Raw genomic sequence first — 17,621 nt, forward strand, 5'->3', positions numbered from 1 at the left:
CCAGGGGAGGTCTGGAGGAAGAATTTTCCTGCAAACCTAAAGTTATGTCCTACTAAAAAGCCTTTTTCTCCTTGAGTCTCATCACTTGAGATCAGCAGACTGCTCTCAGCATCCACTCCACTTTCCCCCCCATGTTCTTGCAGCAGTGCCAGCTGACATCATGGACAATCTGTCTTAAGAAGGACCATGAGTTTTATTCAGGAATGTGCTTTGCTCTCTGCCAAGCCAAGGCACTTAGGCGCTCTTTAAATTCTTTGAAGAGACCCCCTACCTCTGGTCCAAACATGAATCTTGTCTCCCTGATGCCTCTTCCATCTTTTTATGGACCTATCTCCACCTCATCCACTTGAGCATTCAGGAAAGCTCCAACTGAGCTGCAGACCAGGGCTGAGAGCAGCTGTGCACTCTGCTTCAGTATCTGTTGGATCATAGTGTGGATTTCCCTTTGGGTGCTGGGTCCTGGTTGCTAAGGATGAGAGATCCTGAGATCTAATGACCAGCAGGATGCAGGAGAGGGAAGGGCAGGAGGAACAGTAAATCACTTTGAGACCTACCCACAAAGAGCAGCTGGAATGCAGAGCAGAAGTATGCATGGGGGAATTCCTTTTAGACATAGGACACTTGAAGTTCAGTCAACCTTACAAAGATATGGAGGCATAGACAAACAAAGGAAACTGTCCTTACCTGGCAAAACAAGGTCTGTGCCTGCTCAGATCTAGACAGGAATACTACATGGGCAGGCTACCCTGCTTAATGGTGAGCTCCCATCTTTCCCGTGAGAGGACAGCTCCTGGCCTGAGATAGTCACAGTCACTTGGCAGACTCCCATCAGGCAGGAGCTATGTGCACAGGCAGGGCATCTTCCAGGCACAAGAGGGCTGTGCAGTGGACTTTATTCCTGCTCTGTGCTGAAGAGAGGAAGGTGAGTCAAGCTGAGGAGCCAGGACTCACTGCACGACTCAGCATCCCTGCATAGCCCCAGGGAGGTAGATAGGTAATGAGAGTTGTGTCACCCCTTGGCTCCCTCCTCCAGTTGGGGAAACGCTGCCTTCCAGCTATGCTAGTGTTGATGACTGTTTTCAAGGCATGCTTGCTTATTCAAAGCATTTCCAGCTCTCTCACCATCCCTTCCATCCGCTTCCTCCACCTTGAGAGGATGAGTCAGAAAGAGCACACGATGGCTAAAAGCACCAAACAGTGCAAATAGTCTAAATGTAGCCACAGAAATGCTACATTTATTTTTTCCCCTCAAGTGCTTATAGGCAATAAAAATTCCCCAACCTTCTTTTCCCATTGCTTAACTGGAACAATGAGGAAAAAGAGTGAAAACAAACCAGTTACCATTTCTCACACCTTACCCTTAAACAGAAAAAACGAAGCTTTGCACTACTCAGTACACAAACTGAAGACTGGATGGTGTGGAGGTCAAGAGAGTAAACGTGTTCAGGAAGGGGCCCAACAAGCTGATGAAGGAGAGCTTGCTTGGCAGCTCTTAAAAACGATGGCCTGACTGCAAGTTTCAGCCAAATATCTTCTTAGCCAACCAGTGGCATAGCCAGAGAGGGAGCCCTGCACTTACCACATGATGCTCTCCCACAAACATCTGCTCCATTCTTGGAAGTAAAACATTGGAGTAAACAGCTCTTCAGTCTCATGTCATACACAGATACAGTTACACTAGAGCTATTGGACTCCTTTGGTCCAGAATTAATTCTCATTCCTTCTCCTTTAGCTTGGTTTTTTTTGACTCAGATTAACTCTAACAAAGAAGGACGGTTTGGAAAGAGAGGAGATTGTTTTGCTGGCTATTTTTAAACAGCATCTAATGCCAGTTTATTGAAACAGTGGCTCAGAGGCTGAAGGTCACCCTCTGTTTTATGCATCAGGTAGAAGGTGGCAGGGAATGAAAAGTCAGCATAATGAAGGCAGGTTCCCAGAAATCACATGTTTCTCCTTGTGCTGTGGGCAAGTGCCTCCACCTCCTTCATGAAACGCAGGCACAGCTCATCCTGCCATGGCAGAGCTACACATTGGACAGCTACTGGTAGCCCCACGGCTCCTTCCACAGCCTGCAAGAAGAAAGCACAGTGCTGAGTCAGAGCACTAGAGCACCTGGGGAGGCAAAGAGGAAGAGAAGACAAAAGAAGACACCCAAGGGGATGGCTGCCAGGCTGATGTAGACCAGCCGAGCTGCACCACATGCAGGGTAGTAATGGTGTTTGCAAATTGCATTACTGAAAAACAAACCCCACTCTCATCAGGAGATGCAGACAAGCCTTGGGACACTGTGCCAGTCAGAACCTGCTAAACTTAGCCTCTTGTCCTGCTGACCTCTTTCAGCCTTTGATCCCAAGGGTCTCCGTAGTGCCCTCGGTAATGCTTCAGCTCTTCTTCGTCGGCTCTTGTGACTGTGCCAACTGGCACCACCCCAGCAGGGAAGTTCAAGACATTGTATAAATTGGTATAGGAGGTTGCAGCTGGAAGAGATCACACAGAGCATGCAAAATGGCCAAATTTAGTTGTGCCGGACCAGACATGACTTTTGGAGGATAATTCAGATTGCAGGGATTGTAGACTGGAATTGCTGGACCTGAAGGGACCATGAAAAGAGACCATGCTGCTTTCAAAGGGACTTTTGATGGAGAGCTTTGAGGCTCTGCTGAGACCAGAGACCCATGCCTTCACCTGTCAGTCAGCTACAGGTTAGATCTGCTGGGGGGGGGACAGATAGAAGTATTTGATCTGATTCAGAGTCTGCATCTTTGTCTTCCATAACACAGGAAAAATCCCAGCTGTCTTTTCAAGATAATCCAGAACACAGAATCATAGAATGGTTTGATTTGGAAGCAACTGAGTTCAAAACCCCCTGTCATGGGCAGGAACACCTTCCACTAGACCAGGTTGCTCAAGGCCCTGTCCAACCTGGCCTTGAACACCTCCAGGGAAGGAGCATCCACAAGCTCCCTGAGCAACCTGTTCCAGTGTCTCACCACCCTCACTGTAAAGAATCTCTTCCTAATATCCTACAAGGTCCAGCTCTGTAACATCATCTTGGGGATTCTGGATCCATTTGTAGAGAGATGGAGGGCCTTGGCTGTTTGCTGAAAGCTATTAAAACTTTGCCTTTTTCTGCACATCACAGACAATGACCTATTTGAAAAGTCTTGGGAAACGCAAGATGGCCACATACAGAAGAGCCTGGCCTTGCACTAAGGTCTAACACCCCTCCAGCAACTATCCTCACAACCACTTTCTGCTGCAAGAGTAGCTCTTGGGCTTTCTACAGGACAGACAACACAGAGGAAACTCACCCACGAATGACTGAGACAGATGTGCCACTAATTGCTGTCCCATAATAATCCAAACACCTGCATCTCAAATAAGGTGGAAGCTCAAAAAGACCCACCCAGAGAAGACCTTTCCTTTACTTTCTTCCCCAGAGGGAATACCAAGCACTGCACATGGTTTGGGGAATGTTCAAGAGACCAAAATATCTTGCTCCAGCTCTGCCCACAAATACCACCACAGATGCACCCAGAGATGCCTCAAGGGACATTACCAAATAGCTTTCCAGCATAGCCATGGTTAAAGGCTGGCCCCAGCACAGGACAAAGAACCACATCCAGCCTTAGCTTCCTCCATTTAGCAATGAATTCGGTGCAGTAAGCCTAGAAGGAAAGAGAGCCTAGATGACAAAAAAGGTCTGTTGAACAGAAGGGGCAGATCAATGCTGACAGCATGGCAAAAGGAGGGGAAAAAACCTTCCTGGGTACAACTGAAAACTCCAGTGAAATCTTTTGTTCTTTCACCCTTAGGTTTCCTGTCTGAATACCATGTGTGCTGCCCAGACCCACACACTAATGCTAAGTGGGCACTTCAGAATTGATTTCTTTGAGTATTACCCCAAATCCTTCCCACAAATAGTTTTGTCTGAACTTTACTGAATGGAGATCAACAGCAGTTTGTCTACCTGACTAAATAGTTGGGTTATTTTGGAAAAAAAAAAAACCAACAATAAAACTAGAAGACATGGATTGAAAAATATATTCACAAAGCCTTCTTTCATTCTGCAGCAGGATACAGGCAAGAAAAAGAAGCAGCAAGAGACAGCTAGGCAAGCTAGGTAAAGTGATCTCCCCCCCACAATACAGGAGAAACAGCTTCAGGCTTGAACTACAAATCCAAAGAGATCTAGATGTGTTGTCTGATTCACCACAGCTTTGCTGAACATCAGGCAGTGAATGAATCCATCCTCAAAGAGCTGTTTCACTTTGTCATAGTAAGTAGACATTGATGGCCTACATTATAGCTGCTTCTGTAGCTGTAGTCTGGTTACGGAGACACATCTGTCACATGGGCCAGCCTCTGTTCTGCCACAACTCTGTCACTCCAAGATTTCTGCACCAGGGTCTTCCACATCTCTCGTGAAAGCTCCAGCCACGAGACTAATTTCCAGTCTGACTTCAATTTCCTTCTGCAGTCTGAGTCTTTCCTGCTTGAAGTTCAACAAATGAGATGGGTTTCCTAGAAATACAGTCAGAGGAGCTAACCTGATTTTTTTTTTTTTTTTTTTTTTTTTTTTTTTTTTTTTTTTGGTCTGAGAGAAAAGCTGGTTGCTAGCCAAAAGTTTTGAATCAGCTCTTGTTTGTAGTAGATGAAAAAATGTGATGTGGTTTCCCTGAAGAAAAACAGTACAGAACACATCTCTGAGGCTGACAAACCTTTTTGAGCATTTCCTTTTTGGTTGGTTTTGTTGTTGGTTTGGGTTTGTTTTAGTTTGGTTTTGCAGGGGAAGGAGGGGGGAATCTGTTTCCACTTGAAAAGAACACTCCCATCAGCCCAGTGACCAGGCAGAGTTTTCCCTCTGCCCTATAATCTGTCAGACCTGCTGCCAAAGAGTGTGCATGACCACTGAGGGACTGGCACCCATGCAGGATGTGTGGTGCAAGCTGGGGGCATGTTTCTGCTTGGGCAGGGTTGCAAGAGTGTCCTAGGGGAACACAGATCCCCTCCTTGTGGGAGGACAGCAGAACAGCTCAGCTCCCTTAGCTTTGCAAAACACCAGCTGAAAGGGGATACCAGGGCTCTCTATAAATAGATCACGAATGAGGGCAGCAGTGGAAAATAGTAGAGAGGAGAGGCACTATGTAAGCTCAAGGACAGGAATAAAATCAGGATAAACTGGAAGGGAAAAAACAGCACAGAAAATATGAAAGTTTCCAACCGTGAGAGCAGTGGGGAGAGGAGCCAGCGAATAGAAACAAAAGACAAAAACAAAACTGAACTTGTTTTAAAGAGGAACCTGCTCAATTTGTGAACAGCACTGGACTGTTTTCCAGGAGAATGTGTGCTGTCCGATGCTCCTGAGCCCAAATAAGTTCACACAATATCCACCCAAGCCAACAAGTTTACAACTACAATTTCTGACTCCTAAGAGCTTTGTTCAAGCATCAAGTCTTGGCTATTGACAATAACATCTAATGTCTGACAGGAAGGATTTGCACCAAGAGATGGAAGGAAGAAAAAATGAGGCCCCATCTGTAGTGGCTTTTCTTATGCTATTTCTGCTAAGAAAGTGCAGGGCAAGGGATAATTTTTCCTCCCCATCCCCCAGTAAGTAGAGACCTCAAAATGAACATCTGTTGCCTTGAGCTATTATCACTCCTTGCAAAGACTTTCAAAGAAAAACCCAGCTGCTTTACTTCCACATGATCCATTTCCAAGCCTGAATCCACCCCTGAGCTCACAGCAATTGCTTAGAAACTTGAGAGATCTCTCACTATACTCAGTAAGGGAAAAACCCCACCAGACAAATAAACAAATGACATTACCGCCACTGCTCCATGCTGGTCCCAGAGGTTTTTGGCAGACCTGGAAAAGTGGCAGAATTCATGAGCTTTGGGACTGTGGCCACAGAACGTGACAACATGCACAGACAGCCCATTCTTATGGGAACCTCAAGACCCTTCTTGGGAACAAGCTACAGGATCACCCAGCTGATCCCATGGGGTTCACAGTCTCACAGTATATCAGAGGTTGGAAGGGACCTCAAAGATCATCAGGTCCAACCCCCTGCCAGAGCAGGATCACTTAGGGGAGTCTGCACAGGAATGCATCCAGGTGGGTTTTGAAAGTCTCCAGAGAAGGAGACTCCACAACCCCCCTGGACAGCCTGTTCCAGTGCTCTGTCACCCTCACTGTAAAGAAGTTTCTCCTCATGTTGAGCTGAAATCTTCTATGTTCTAGTTTGAACCCATTGTTCCTTGTCCTATCACTGTGTACCACTGAAAAGAGCCTGGCCCCCTCCTCCTGACACCCACCCCTCAGATATTGATAGCCATTGATCAGATCCCCTCTCAGTCTTCTCTTCTCCAGACTAAACAGCCCCGTGCTTACATGAGCAAAGAGCTTCTGTTGAAAACATGCCACCACGGCTAGGTGCTCTGGCACCTAGACAAAAATCATGGCAGTGTTCTCAATTCTGTTGCTCCCAGTTCTCTGTGTCTCTGTCTCTCTTAAAGGAGCAGGTTCTTCATCTTAAAGGGGCAGGTGCTTCATCTTAAAGGGGCAAATGCTTCTTCTTAAAGGGGCAGGTGCTCCACACCACACTGCACTTGCATGCAGAGGCCTCTGCATGCACTTGGCACATGATGCTCTGGGTACCAGAGTCCACCTGCTGGGGAAAGCAGCCTGTGGCTCTCTGTGCTGATCTCCATGGAGACATCCCAGCCCTGCTACAATGATCCTCCAACTTGCAAAATAATCTCTGGCTGTATAGCCCTGGGTAACACTGTGCTAACCCTGGGAGGTGGGTAGCACATACTCATCTGGCTCAGGCTGTGTTGAGCAAATCTCTGACAGGGCTTTGCATGGCAAGCTGGCATCTACGAGCATGAACTGGTGGACTCACCCACATGCACCCTCTTTCTCTAGAGCTACTTCACTGCATCTTACCCCACTCCACAGAGAGCGCTGAGATCTCGAGCGATTCGTGGGTACTTTGGGAGAAAAGAGGAATATTTGGGATTAGTCAATGACAGAGCAGCTGAAATAGCTGGCTGCCACAGGATTGTACTTGGGGCACAACTCTCATCCTAGGAAAAGTGGCTCTGAAGAAAGGTTATGGTTTCCAGTGCAGTAGTTTTGCCCACACATTAATTTATACATTTAATAACAACAACCTGTGCCAACAAGACTCTAGACCACACTGCTAGCCATGGAGAGTGTGCTCTGGATGTGGGGATGATGTTTGGATCCTTGCTAGTGATATCCATTCTCTTGGAGCCCATTGCTGGATGAGCTGTATGGCTCATGGGGTTCTAGGAACACCTGATATTTCAAACTCCCACAAAAGCCTGTCAGATCCACTTGATAAGTTCACCCTGGGTTTAGGAACTCAGTGTATCTAAGTATCATCATCATAGAATGGTTAGGGTTGGAAGGGACATTAAAGATCATCTAGTTTCAACTCCTCCCCTCCCATGGGTAAGGACACACTCCACTAGACCAGGTTGCTCAAGGCTTTGTCCAACCTGGCCTTGAACACCTCCAGGAAGGAGGCATCCACAACCTCCCTGGGCAACCTATTCCAGTGTCTCACCACCCTCACTGTAAAGAATTCCTTCCTCATACCCAGTCTAAATCTACCCTCCTCAAGCTTCAATCCATTGCCTAGCCCTTGTAAAAAGTCCCTCCCACTTAGGGGGGACCAAGTCCATCAGACCCTTAGCATGAAGCAATAATCACTCCCAGAAGGAAGCACCCTACCTCCTAGGATGCAGAAACTTCCCCACCTTGCAGATTTCCTATGCCACAGATGAGACATGTCCATACACTTACTATGGGTTTCAAAATGATAGACAAGATCCTTTTCACCAGAGTAGGAAGCCTGTAAGTGTTGAACTGGGATCTCAGGTTGGGATCCACAATGTCTCCTTTGCTGGAAGGGCAAAGAGTGAAGAAGTCAGGACAAGCCATCTGTGCTACTGCTACAGCAATAGCAGTGCTGTCCCCACAGCAGGGTTTGTCCTAGAGGGGCGTTGCTAGAAGTCAAAATCTGCCTGTTTCAATCCAAAACACTGAACAAGAGACGTTCAGGTGGGGTTTAGATGCTCAGGTGTAAATGCTCACTGCAAAAGCTATAGAGAAATAAATACTTCACTGCCTTTGTGGTCACTGTCTGATGGCTCTGGAGTGCTTTGCAGGGATAACCACTTACAACCCTGGGCATGTTTCACCTTGAAGCGAGCAAACAGCTGGGTGGATGTTTGGCTGCTAGCCAGGGCAACCCACCACACCTCCACAGAAAGTTCTACAATGTGTGGTTTTCCCTGTGCAATGGAATAACCTCACACATAAAACCAGCTGCCACAGCACTGCTGAGACATCTTACTTCCCCTCCACATTATCTGTGGGTGTGAACTGCTGTATCAGTGTGAGCTTTTCAAACCATCACAACTGCTTTTGTGAATGCTCATGATAAATTCATCCCTCCAGAAATTGCTCCTCTGCTGCCCACTATTCAATTTGCACCCCCAGGAAGATAAACATTCTGGACACAACCACTGGCTAGACAGTGCTAGATCTTACATTCCACACTAAAATGGGGTTTTTACTCACAAGCAGTCCACCAAGTGAGCAGCACCATCTGAGAAAAGCCCTCTGGTAAACAGCTCATCCACCACATAGTCAATCTTGGGTGGTGCAAAGGGAACAAGCTGCAAGAAAAAACATCCCCATTCAAGAGGCAACAAAGACAAAGGCTTCACAGAACCCTCTGTGAGGAACCTTGCCTCACTAGTGAGGTGAGTGGAAAGTGGTGGGAAGCTTAGGCACTCCTTGCTGTTGCAGGACAGCAGGGATTCTTTTTCAAGGGGCCCAGGGTTAGCAGCATCTGCCCACCATCCTTTCCTATCTGTAAGCCATTAACACATGTGGTACAGCCTCTACTCCCCCACACCTTAGAGAATAACTTTCAGAGGCTTCAAAGCACAAAGGTTTGGTTTTTTTTGTTTTTTTTTTTAATTAATTTGCATCATTGGATTAGCTCCCTTGTAAAAATCCCCACTGGGGGAACCACAGAATAATTTAGGCTAGAAGAAGTGGGAGATCAACTGCTTCAACTCCCTTCACACTTACCCACCAAGAAATCTATAAACTGTGTTTAACAACTGAGGGGTTGTGGAAACTGTGTTGAGTTTGATATTTATGGGAACATCAAACACAATGGAAAAAACAGTGCTTTAGAAAAGGCTGGCTTGGAGATAAACTGAAGGTGATTTTCCTGTCTTCTAGGCCAGGAACATAAGCAAGATCCCTTCAGTTTGGGAAACAAGCTGTTGCATTTGCCTGCCTCTTTGGGGTCTGTGCAGCAGGGAGGGATGGTTCCTGCTTTACAGGCACCAGAAGTGGAGATGGGAATCCACTCGTCCAAACTCTGTAAGGAGCAGAATAACAGCTGCAGGCAGCCACAGCCATGAAAACCCACTGTATGCCCTGCATCCTGGAGGAGCTTCCTTGTCTGCTGGATGGCCCTTTTCATGCTGGGGGAGGGCTGGAAGTAGCCATCTCCTTCATAATATCCAATCCGAAGTGGCTTGGAACTGGTGTAAACCTGTGGAGAACAGGAGATATCACACATGAGACATACAAGATTGGACCATTCCCAAGGCTTAAGGAGGCAGCAACTGAGGTCTCCTGGGTTGGAGGAATCATGGGAGCAACATGGCTGGTGGAAAGCAGTGTTGTCCAGAACACAAGCCTACAGAAGTGGTCATGGGTAATGGTCCTTCTGACACCATCTCCTGCCATGTGAACGTGTCCCAGCTTTGATATAGCAGATGTGACAGCACCTGTACAGACCACATGCCTGGCTACGGACAGAGGTCAGGGGCTGTTCCTCTAGAGCACACAACTGGGGTCTGTGTTGTCTGAGTGTCAGGGACAACTGAAGGGTCCTAGGACCTGAGCCACAGACACATTCAGATGGCAGAAGCACAAAGAGAATGACAAAGGGCAATGATTTCTTAGGTCAGTGACTGTTAAGTCAGGCTCTTTAATTAAAGGTGATGAATTCCTCTGATGAGCAGAAATCAGCTCCTTTAGAGATTGGGCCAGGAGGGAGCCAACAAGCTTGTTCTGGGCATTGCCAGGAGGAAATCAGCATCCAGAAGGTCTCATCAGCCAGCAGCAGCCTGCCAACCCTGGCTGTGTGGCCACTTATTGGAGCTGCTCATGCTGGCTGGCCTGGGCACACAGACACATAGGATTGCCTCTGAGCTTTACCTCCTCATCAAAGGGGAGTGGGGGCACAGTGGGATCCAGCTGGAACATCTCCTCACAGAGCAGTGCCTTCATGCAGAGGGCCAGGCTGTCCACATCTCTCGCCATTGGCCCCAGCGTTCCTGTCACTGCAAGCAGAAAGGTCCTGTCACTGCAGGTGGTGTCTCTTGGTTACTGACAGGGACCCAGTGTGGAAGAGTTTGTCAGGTCAGGGACAATGTGTAATGTGCAAGAGATGAGCAAGGAGATCCATCAGGGACAATCTGCAAGTCTAAGAGCAGAGACAACCTACTGAAGCCAACCCTCAGGGCCAAACTTCTGCAGGCAGAAGACCAACTCAAGAGGGGTGACAACTGGAAAGCAGCTCCACAGAGAAAGACCTTGGAGTGCTGGTGGACAGCAAGTTCTCCATGGAACAACAATGTGCTCTTGTGGCCAAGAGAGCCAATGGGATCCTGGGATGGATCAGGAAAGCTGTGTCCAGCAGGGCTAGGGAAGTTCTTCTACTTCTCTACTCTGCCCTGCTGAGACCACACCTGCAATCCTGTGTCCAGTTTGGGGCTCCCCAGTTCAAGAGAGACAGAGACCTGCTGGAGAGAATCCAAGGGAGAGCCATGAGGATGAGTAGGGGACTTGAGCATCTCCCCTGTGAAGAGAGACTGAGAGCCCTGGGGCTGTTTAGTCTGGAGAAGAGAAGACTGAGAGGGGATCTGATCAATGTCTATAAATATGTGAGAAGGAGAGGGGCCAGGCTCTTTTCAGTGGTTCACAGTAATAAGACATGGAACAATGGGTTCAAACTAGAAAATTTCACCTCAACATGAGGAGAAACTTCTTTCCAGTGAGGGTGACAGAGCACTGGAACAGGCTGCCCAGGGGGATTGTGGAGTCTCCTTCTCTGGAGACCTTCCAAACCCACCTGGATGCATTCCTGTGCAGACTCCCCTAAGTGATCCTACTCTGGCAGGGGGTTGGACCTGATGATCTCTTGAGGCCCCTTCCAACCTCTGACATACTGTGATACTGTGAACTGCAGCCCTCCTGCCATCAGCAACACTGTTTGACAGCAGCTGAAGCCAGCAGAGTCTCTTGGAAGGATCTCCAGTGAAATACCCCAAGCTTTTAGGATGCACATTTCACACATCTCAGTGATGTGCATGGCACTGCCTTGCCTGAACAGGTGTTGCTTTGATCCTGCTCAGATTCAGCTAACTCCTACTGCCACCTAGAACAGAACAAATGGGCCAAAAAGGTAACAGCACCAGGATGGCCCTGGTCTAACAGAACATCTGTTTTGACAGGCTATAAGACACAACAGTTCAGCAAGCACATTTGCTGGCATTTCAATAGTAGGAGGAGAGGTAAGAAGTGAAGGCTTGACAATAGTATCTTTTGGATGGACTTACCTGATTTCATTCCTATGATAGGAGAAACCACACCCAGTTTGCTGGGAACACAACGAGAGAAGCAGATTAGAAGCAGCTCTTTTCCTAAGGCAGGTCAACATGCTGAGTTGCAGACTTCCCACTTGTCCCCAGTCAACATACAGTAGGGCAAAAAGGTCCTGCAAAGACTTAGCACTTTCTAGGCTAGGAAGATGTCCATGGGCTGTAAGCTGCTTCTTGTCTTTCTTCCTTCTGCCAGGGGGGTCTGGGGAAGGCAGGGAAGGGGGAGGCAGTGGGGCAGCTTTCCTGGCTTTGGCCAGGAGGGGTTTGTGCTGTTTCTGTTAACTGTACATATTTGTAAATATTGTAAATATTGTATATTTGTACATATTCATTGCATTCCATTGTAGACTGTAGTTTTTGCTTTGTAAATGCAGCTCCATTTGCTTCCAAACTGAGCTAGTCTGGAGTTGTTATCATGGGAGGGGAATTTCAGCCCACCACATTACAACAAGGGGCTAGAGATATTTTTTAGCATTCCCTTTCCCTGCTGCATCTAATTCCCCATCTGTGAGCAAACCATTGCTGATAAACAGAACACTCTTACAAACAAAGCAAGGACTGGAAAACATCTGGAAAGGAGATGACATTGTAGTATTTGTTTTCAGCTTCCTGAACAGGGCTATTAAATCCGGAATGAGTCTTTGCTGTGTTAATAGAGATCACCACACATCATTAGCAGAGCCCTTAGCCCTAACTGACAGAAGGGAACAGGCAGGTTAGGTGCTGACTTAAACCTGGACTAACTCAGACACTACTGCAGAGTTTGGTGCACCTTGGGGCACACTTTGTAGCCTTTGTGGTGGGTGGAAGAAGAGGACAAATGTCATCACGTACCTGATCCTGTTTCCTGTGGGTTTGAGCCCACAGAGCCCACAGAAGCTGGATGGCAGGCGAATGCTGCCAGCTATATCTGAGCCAATGCCCAGGATGGAGCCCCCTGCTGCAATCAGAGCTGCCTCCCCTCCTGAGGAGCCCCCAGGGCTCTTCTGATGGTTGAGAGGGTTCAGGGTCTGGCCAAAGATGAGGTTGCTGCAGTCATAGCTGGAGAAAAGATGATCAGCAGGTGAGTGAGGTATTTTGGTATCTACAAACCACAAATACAGGGCATAGAGTGTCCATGCAGGGATTAGAGTGGAATAAATCCCAGCAGGTAGGAAGTAGATTTGTTGGGTCAGCTGAATTTAACAAGGAAGAGGCATCAAATATAAGAGAAATGATTGGCTTGGACAAAGGTGGGAAGAATCCCATGTTTTATGAAGGTGAACACACAATTACTTTAGCATTGTCTGTGGGATGTTGGTTTTCACAAAAGGAATTGCCCCCTGGCTCTTTAGGACCTGGACGATGACGCTGTCTTCTTCCTTCACTTGGCCCAGAAACTTCACCATCCCTCCAGAGGAGATGTGGCCCTTGGGGATTGGAAACAAAGCTCTTTAGGTACCAGGAAAGATGCTGTTTGGAGCTGTGACAATGATAGACATAAGTCTTGATGCCTCCTGTAACAAAACATCCACACCACCTAACTTTTCTCAGAGGCAGAACAGGAGCTGACTATCCCAGGGAACACCAAATGAGAGCAAGCCAGGAATTTCTGCAGAAATCAGAAGAAAAGCAGGTTTGCTGGTCCCACAGTATTTGGTCCAGAACATCGTTGTCTGAGGGAACTCTTAACTACCCCTGATGAGGGCAGGACAATCTGGTCTGTTCCCAGACCAAGGCAGGGGAATTAGGGATGTACCTTGCAGTTAACGTGGTCCTTGATGCTGATGGGGATGCCATAGAGCAGCCCCTTCTCCTTCTGCTGCTTTATTTTCTGGAGCTGATCCTCACAGCCATGAATGAAGTCTATCACACAGTTCACCTCCTGAGTCACCTCCAAAGCCTCTCCAGAAGAACAGCAAGACAGATGAATGGACAGAAGAAAGGAAGCACTATTTACATTGAGTTTTCAAGATGAAAAGAAAAAAAAAAAAATCAGTCTCCTCAAACCTTTGGCACTCATTAGTCAAACCTTACCTATAAACTTTAGATGTTCCTTGCTGGGATAATTTTCTGCCCTAGATTTCTGTCCTACTTATTCCTTTAAACCGCCCTTCAGACATCACAGTTTTGAGAGATTGTAATCCCCAGTACTGCCAGTTCTCTCACCAAATTAGCTGGGTTTTAATTTGAAAGCCTTCACTGGAGAGGAGCCCCCCAGCATCTCTCCCAGGCTGGAGACACCACTCACTTTACCCATGTAGGAGTAGAGGACACTTTCTGGGGACAGGGACCCCTCCTTCAGCTTCTCCACCAGTTCCATCATTGTCAGCGAGAGGATATGTGCAGTCTGGGTGCCTGGCTTCTGCAAAGGGTAGGGAATTGGGTGCAGAGGGAAGAAAATGACAGAAAAGTCTGGTAATGGTCCTGCAAATATCCAGTAATAACATCTACCCAGCAACAATCTTGAGAGGAGGATTTTAGGAGACATTCCCTGTGGGAATGCACACCTCCTACATTGCACTGAGCACGCTGGAGCAGGGAATTTGCTGACGGCAAATTTGCTGAGTCTTAGTTCATCAAAAACACAACCAAAACAGGCAGAAAGCTGCCTCTTGACTGCAGGCTTGCATGAACATGAGGTTTGACCTATCTCTGTTTACTCTCCCAGAGGCCTTCACCCCCCTTCTAACTTACAAGACAGCATGTTGCACAGCAATTCAGCCAGCTGAAGTTTTACACAATTTATCATTAACATGGGGAAAAAAAACCCAAACATGTGGGCTGTTTGCAACCTCACCCCCAAGAGAAGACCAGCAGGAGGTGTTTATTGTGGGTTTAAGGTCCAAGGACCTGGCTTTCTAAAATCCAAATGCTTCTTCAGCTGGGAGTGGGCAGGAAGAAATGGCTTTTGGTCACTAATGTGCAGATGTTGGAAGGATATGAAGCCCCCTCCCCGTACTCTAAGGATGGAGAGGCAGACAGGTCCTTATGGAAGGGCAGGCAGGTCCTTATGGAGGGGCAGAGGTGAGGAGGATGAAAGAGGAAAGGCTTGAGGAGAATGAAAGAGGAAAGGCTTGAGGAGAATGAAAGAGGAAAGGCTTGCCAGTAGGGACAGATGAGGAGAAAAGGGCACAGAAAGGTCTACTGTTGGTGACCTGATTTTGAGGGTCCTAGACTCTGATCCATCTTTCATCCTGAGGATTCCCTCAACAGGTCTGCATTAAGAAATCCTTCCTTTACACTGTCTTTAGGAGGGAGTGTTATTTTGGTGACAAGGGGGAGTGGTGACCCTCAACAAAACCTGGTGATGATCCAAAACATGCACATGTCCTAACCACCATTCAGAGAGTGATTGATCAGCCCTCTCCTATTTTATTGGTTACTCAAAAGACAATCCCTTCCTCCCACACATGCTTCCCCCAAATTACCTCTTGCTTCAATCTGTGAGCTGCCTTCTCCATTCGCTCCAGGGCCAGATCCCGTGCCCTCCTCACCTCTTCCATCTTCTGCTGGATCTGCCTATGTCCCAGCCACCTCAGCAGCACAATGGCTGCAGCTGAACTGCAAAGCACAGCTGAGAGGGTGTGAAGGCCTCCCCATGATGGATCTAGGATCTGCCACAGTCGCTCTTGGGCCATGATTTCTCCACCAGTCCTTCCTGTTCTGGCTGAGCTACAGCTACCTGGGTGTTCCACCTTCTCCTAAGGAGGTCTGATGAATGCAGACTGTGTGATTGCCTGCTGCACAAGATCAGCTCTGAAGCAGAATTGCATTAACAAAGTCCAGGAACAGACTTGTTAGACCATGGACTTTGAAAGGGTCTGCCTGCTGGAGCAGCATTATGGGCTGGGCTGCAAAGCAGGACTCAGCTCACAGTGGGTTTGGTGGGGTGTCCTCCAAGGCAGCCCCCCCAAGCCACTGCTGTACTGGGCTACACACAGGGAACAGAGCTGATTAACAAAGCTGAATGCTTGTAAAACCCAGGCCTGCTATCCCCACATCTAATAATTAATTAGCACTTAAGCCCATTAACTAGAGGTGCTCAGCCATCAGCCCCATCCCTCAGCCAGCAGGTGCAGCCTTCTGAGCATGGAACAACAGATCTCTGCTTGTCCTGGGGAACCTGGTGCAGGGAGTGAAATTGCACCTCTTGGAGAGGAGGGAGATCAGGAGGTCAAAGACTATGAAGGTGCAAGCAAGGCATGGTGAATCTGAAAAGGCAATGGGGAAGGGGCTATCTGGAGGTGCCTCCAGAGCATGGTGATGGGCACTCTGTATGTGTAACCAGATGCATAAAAGGAGTGTGTCATTTTCAAGCCCAGTTCCTTTGAGAACCATTCACACAACCTAGATCAGGGGCCCAAGCCCTTTCCCTTTTGGAAAATCTTCTCTGATGGACCCAGTATCCTACCTGCTCTCCAGTTTCCAAGCCAGCACAAGCCAAAAGAGCTGGACCTTGCTCCCCACCCATGGGGAGTGTCCCCAAAAACACAGAAAAGAGGAACTAAACCCTCAAACTTCAACTTCAGACTCTCAAACCCCAGAGGTCTGCAAGCCTACAGGGAATGAACAGGAGATGTCTCTGAAAACTCATTGCCAGGATGCAAGGCAGAATTGCTGTATCTGGAGAGATCTAGGCAGTGGGGATGGCTCACTGGAGCTCTTCACTCAAGGCCTCTCAAGTGGTTCAGGTCCACTGGTGTCTCTGTCTTTTGGACTCTTGCACCCTGCCCACCTCCCTGCCAGGAAGAGAGTGGCTAAACTAACAGTGATGCAGTGCTTGGCTCTCCACGAGCATGTGTGCAGCTGGCATTTTCTCTAGGCTAGAACTTTAAAACATAAACAGATAAACCTAATCTGGCAGTTTCTGTGTGGGCATGGAGTAGCTGCATCTGATGAAACACCCCACCCATGCTCTGCTGGGGCTTGGCTTTACATAAGTGTTCAGTCTTGGGCTGTCTGGAACTCCCTCCCCTTTTTTTTTCAGTCTGCTGATAAAGAAGCAGGGTCCAGGAGATTGCCTTCTCCTAGGCTGGGCTCAACACCCCAGCCCTTAAAAAGGGCTCAGCCCTTAAAGACACCATGCTTTTGCATGACTCTGGTTTATACCAAAATAATGTTAAAACAAACAAACAAACAAACAAACAAAAAAAACCCAACAAAAACATAAATCCTGCCAGAGCTTTGTCACAATTGGCTTGTGACCTCACTGCATGGGGAAAATGCTTTGTGTTACAATATCCCTTTCTAGGTCACCCTTGGAAGCCTGCTGGGTGCACAGCCAGCACTGCTCCTCTGTATCTGGAGCTGGGAAACCCCATTGGAAAATCTGGCATGGGCCCTTCCACCAAAGAGCAGGAGAGGCCATGCAGGGCAGGCTGTCTAACCCTGGTGTGCTGCTTTATGAATGCAACACCGAGCTCAAGCACTTCGTAGCCCTGCCCTTGGGTAGGGCACATGAGTGTCTGAAGGTGATGGGAGCTCATCACTCTGGATTTGCTTTCCATGGTGTGCAGGGTGCTAGCAGCCCTGCACGGTGGGAAGCAGGCCAGCTTCCTCCCTGCTTGCCAGAGCTTGCAGGCAGGCTCAGCTCTGACCTCAGATTGCTGGCCTGTGTCAGGGAAAACACCACATTTTGTCCTCAGAGGTGAAAACAAAGGGGGAAATCCCTTTTCCTACAGCACTCCAAGTGCTGAAGGAACTGCAAGGAGCCTGATGGTGGTGGTGAAGATCGCTTCTCGTGCCCCAGTTTCCCCATCTGTAGATCATGCTCCTGTCCTTCCATGGGGGTGGCAGAGGGTAATAAAAATCCACCCCCAACCCAAACACAGACCTGAAACAACAGACTTCCCAGTAACAAAAAGTACTGTATTAGGACACAGTGCTTCACCACTGAGGAGCACGCCTCGC

The 17,621-nt window shown here is 47.9% G+C and overlaps 1 protein-coding gene across 1 annotated transcript; it reads right to left on the bottom strand.

Moving 5' to 3' along the window:
- Positions 1-1,940: 1,940 nt before the first annotated feature.
- LOC128969324 (vitamin D3 hydroxylase-associated protein) lies at positions 1,941-15,349 on the bottom strand. The gene is made up of 15 exons (XM_054384140.1): positions 15,140-15,349; positions 13,960-14,073; positions 13,468-13,611; positions 13,005-13,138; positions 12,564-12,770; positions 11,688-11,728; positions 10,285-10,409; positions 9,488-9,613; positions 8,620-8,717; positions 7,840-7,939; positions 6,955-6,998; positions 5,832-5,871; positions 3,560-3,668; positions 2,332-2,477; positions 1,941-2,069 (listed from the first exon to the last, which is right to left on the bottom strand). Exons 1-15 carry the CDS (start codon positions 15,347-15,349, stop codon positions 1,941-1,943), a joined length of 1,767 nt encoding a protein of 588 aa, XP_054240115.1.
- Between the last annotated feature and the right edge of the window lie 2,272 nt (positions 15,350-17,621).

Source organism: Indicator indicator, chromosome 10 (genome assembly GCF_027791375.1).
Source record: "Indicator indicator isolate 239-I01 chromosome 10, UM_Iind_1.1, whole genome shotgun sequence".
NCBI lineage: Eukaryota > Metazoa > Chordata > Aves > Piciformes > Indicatoridae > Indicator > Indicator indicator.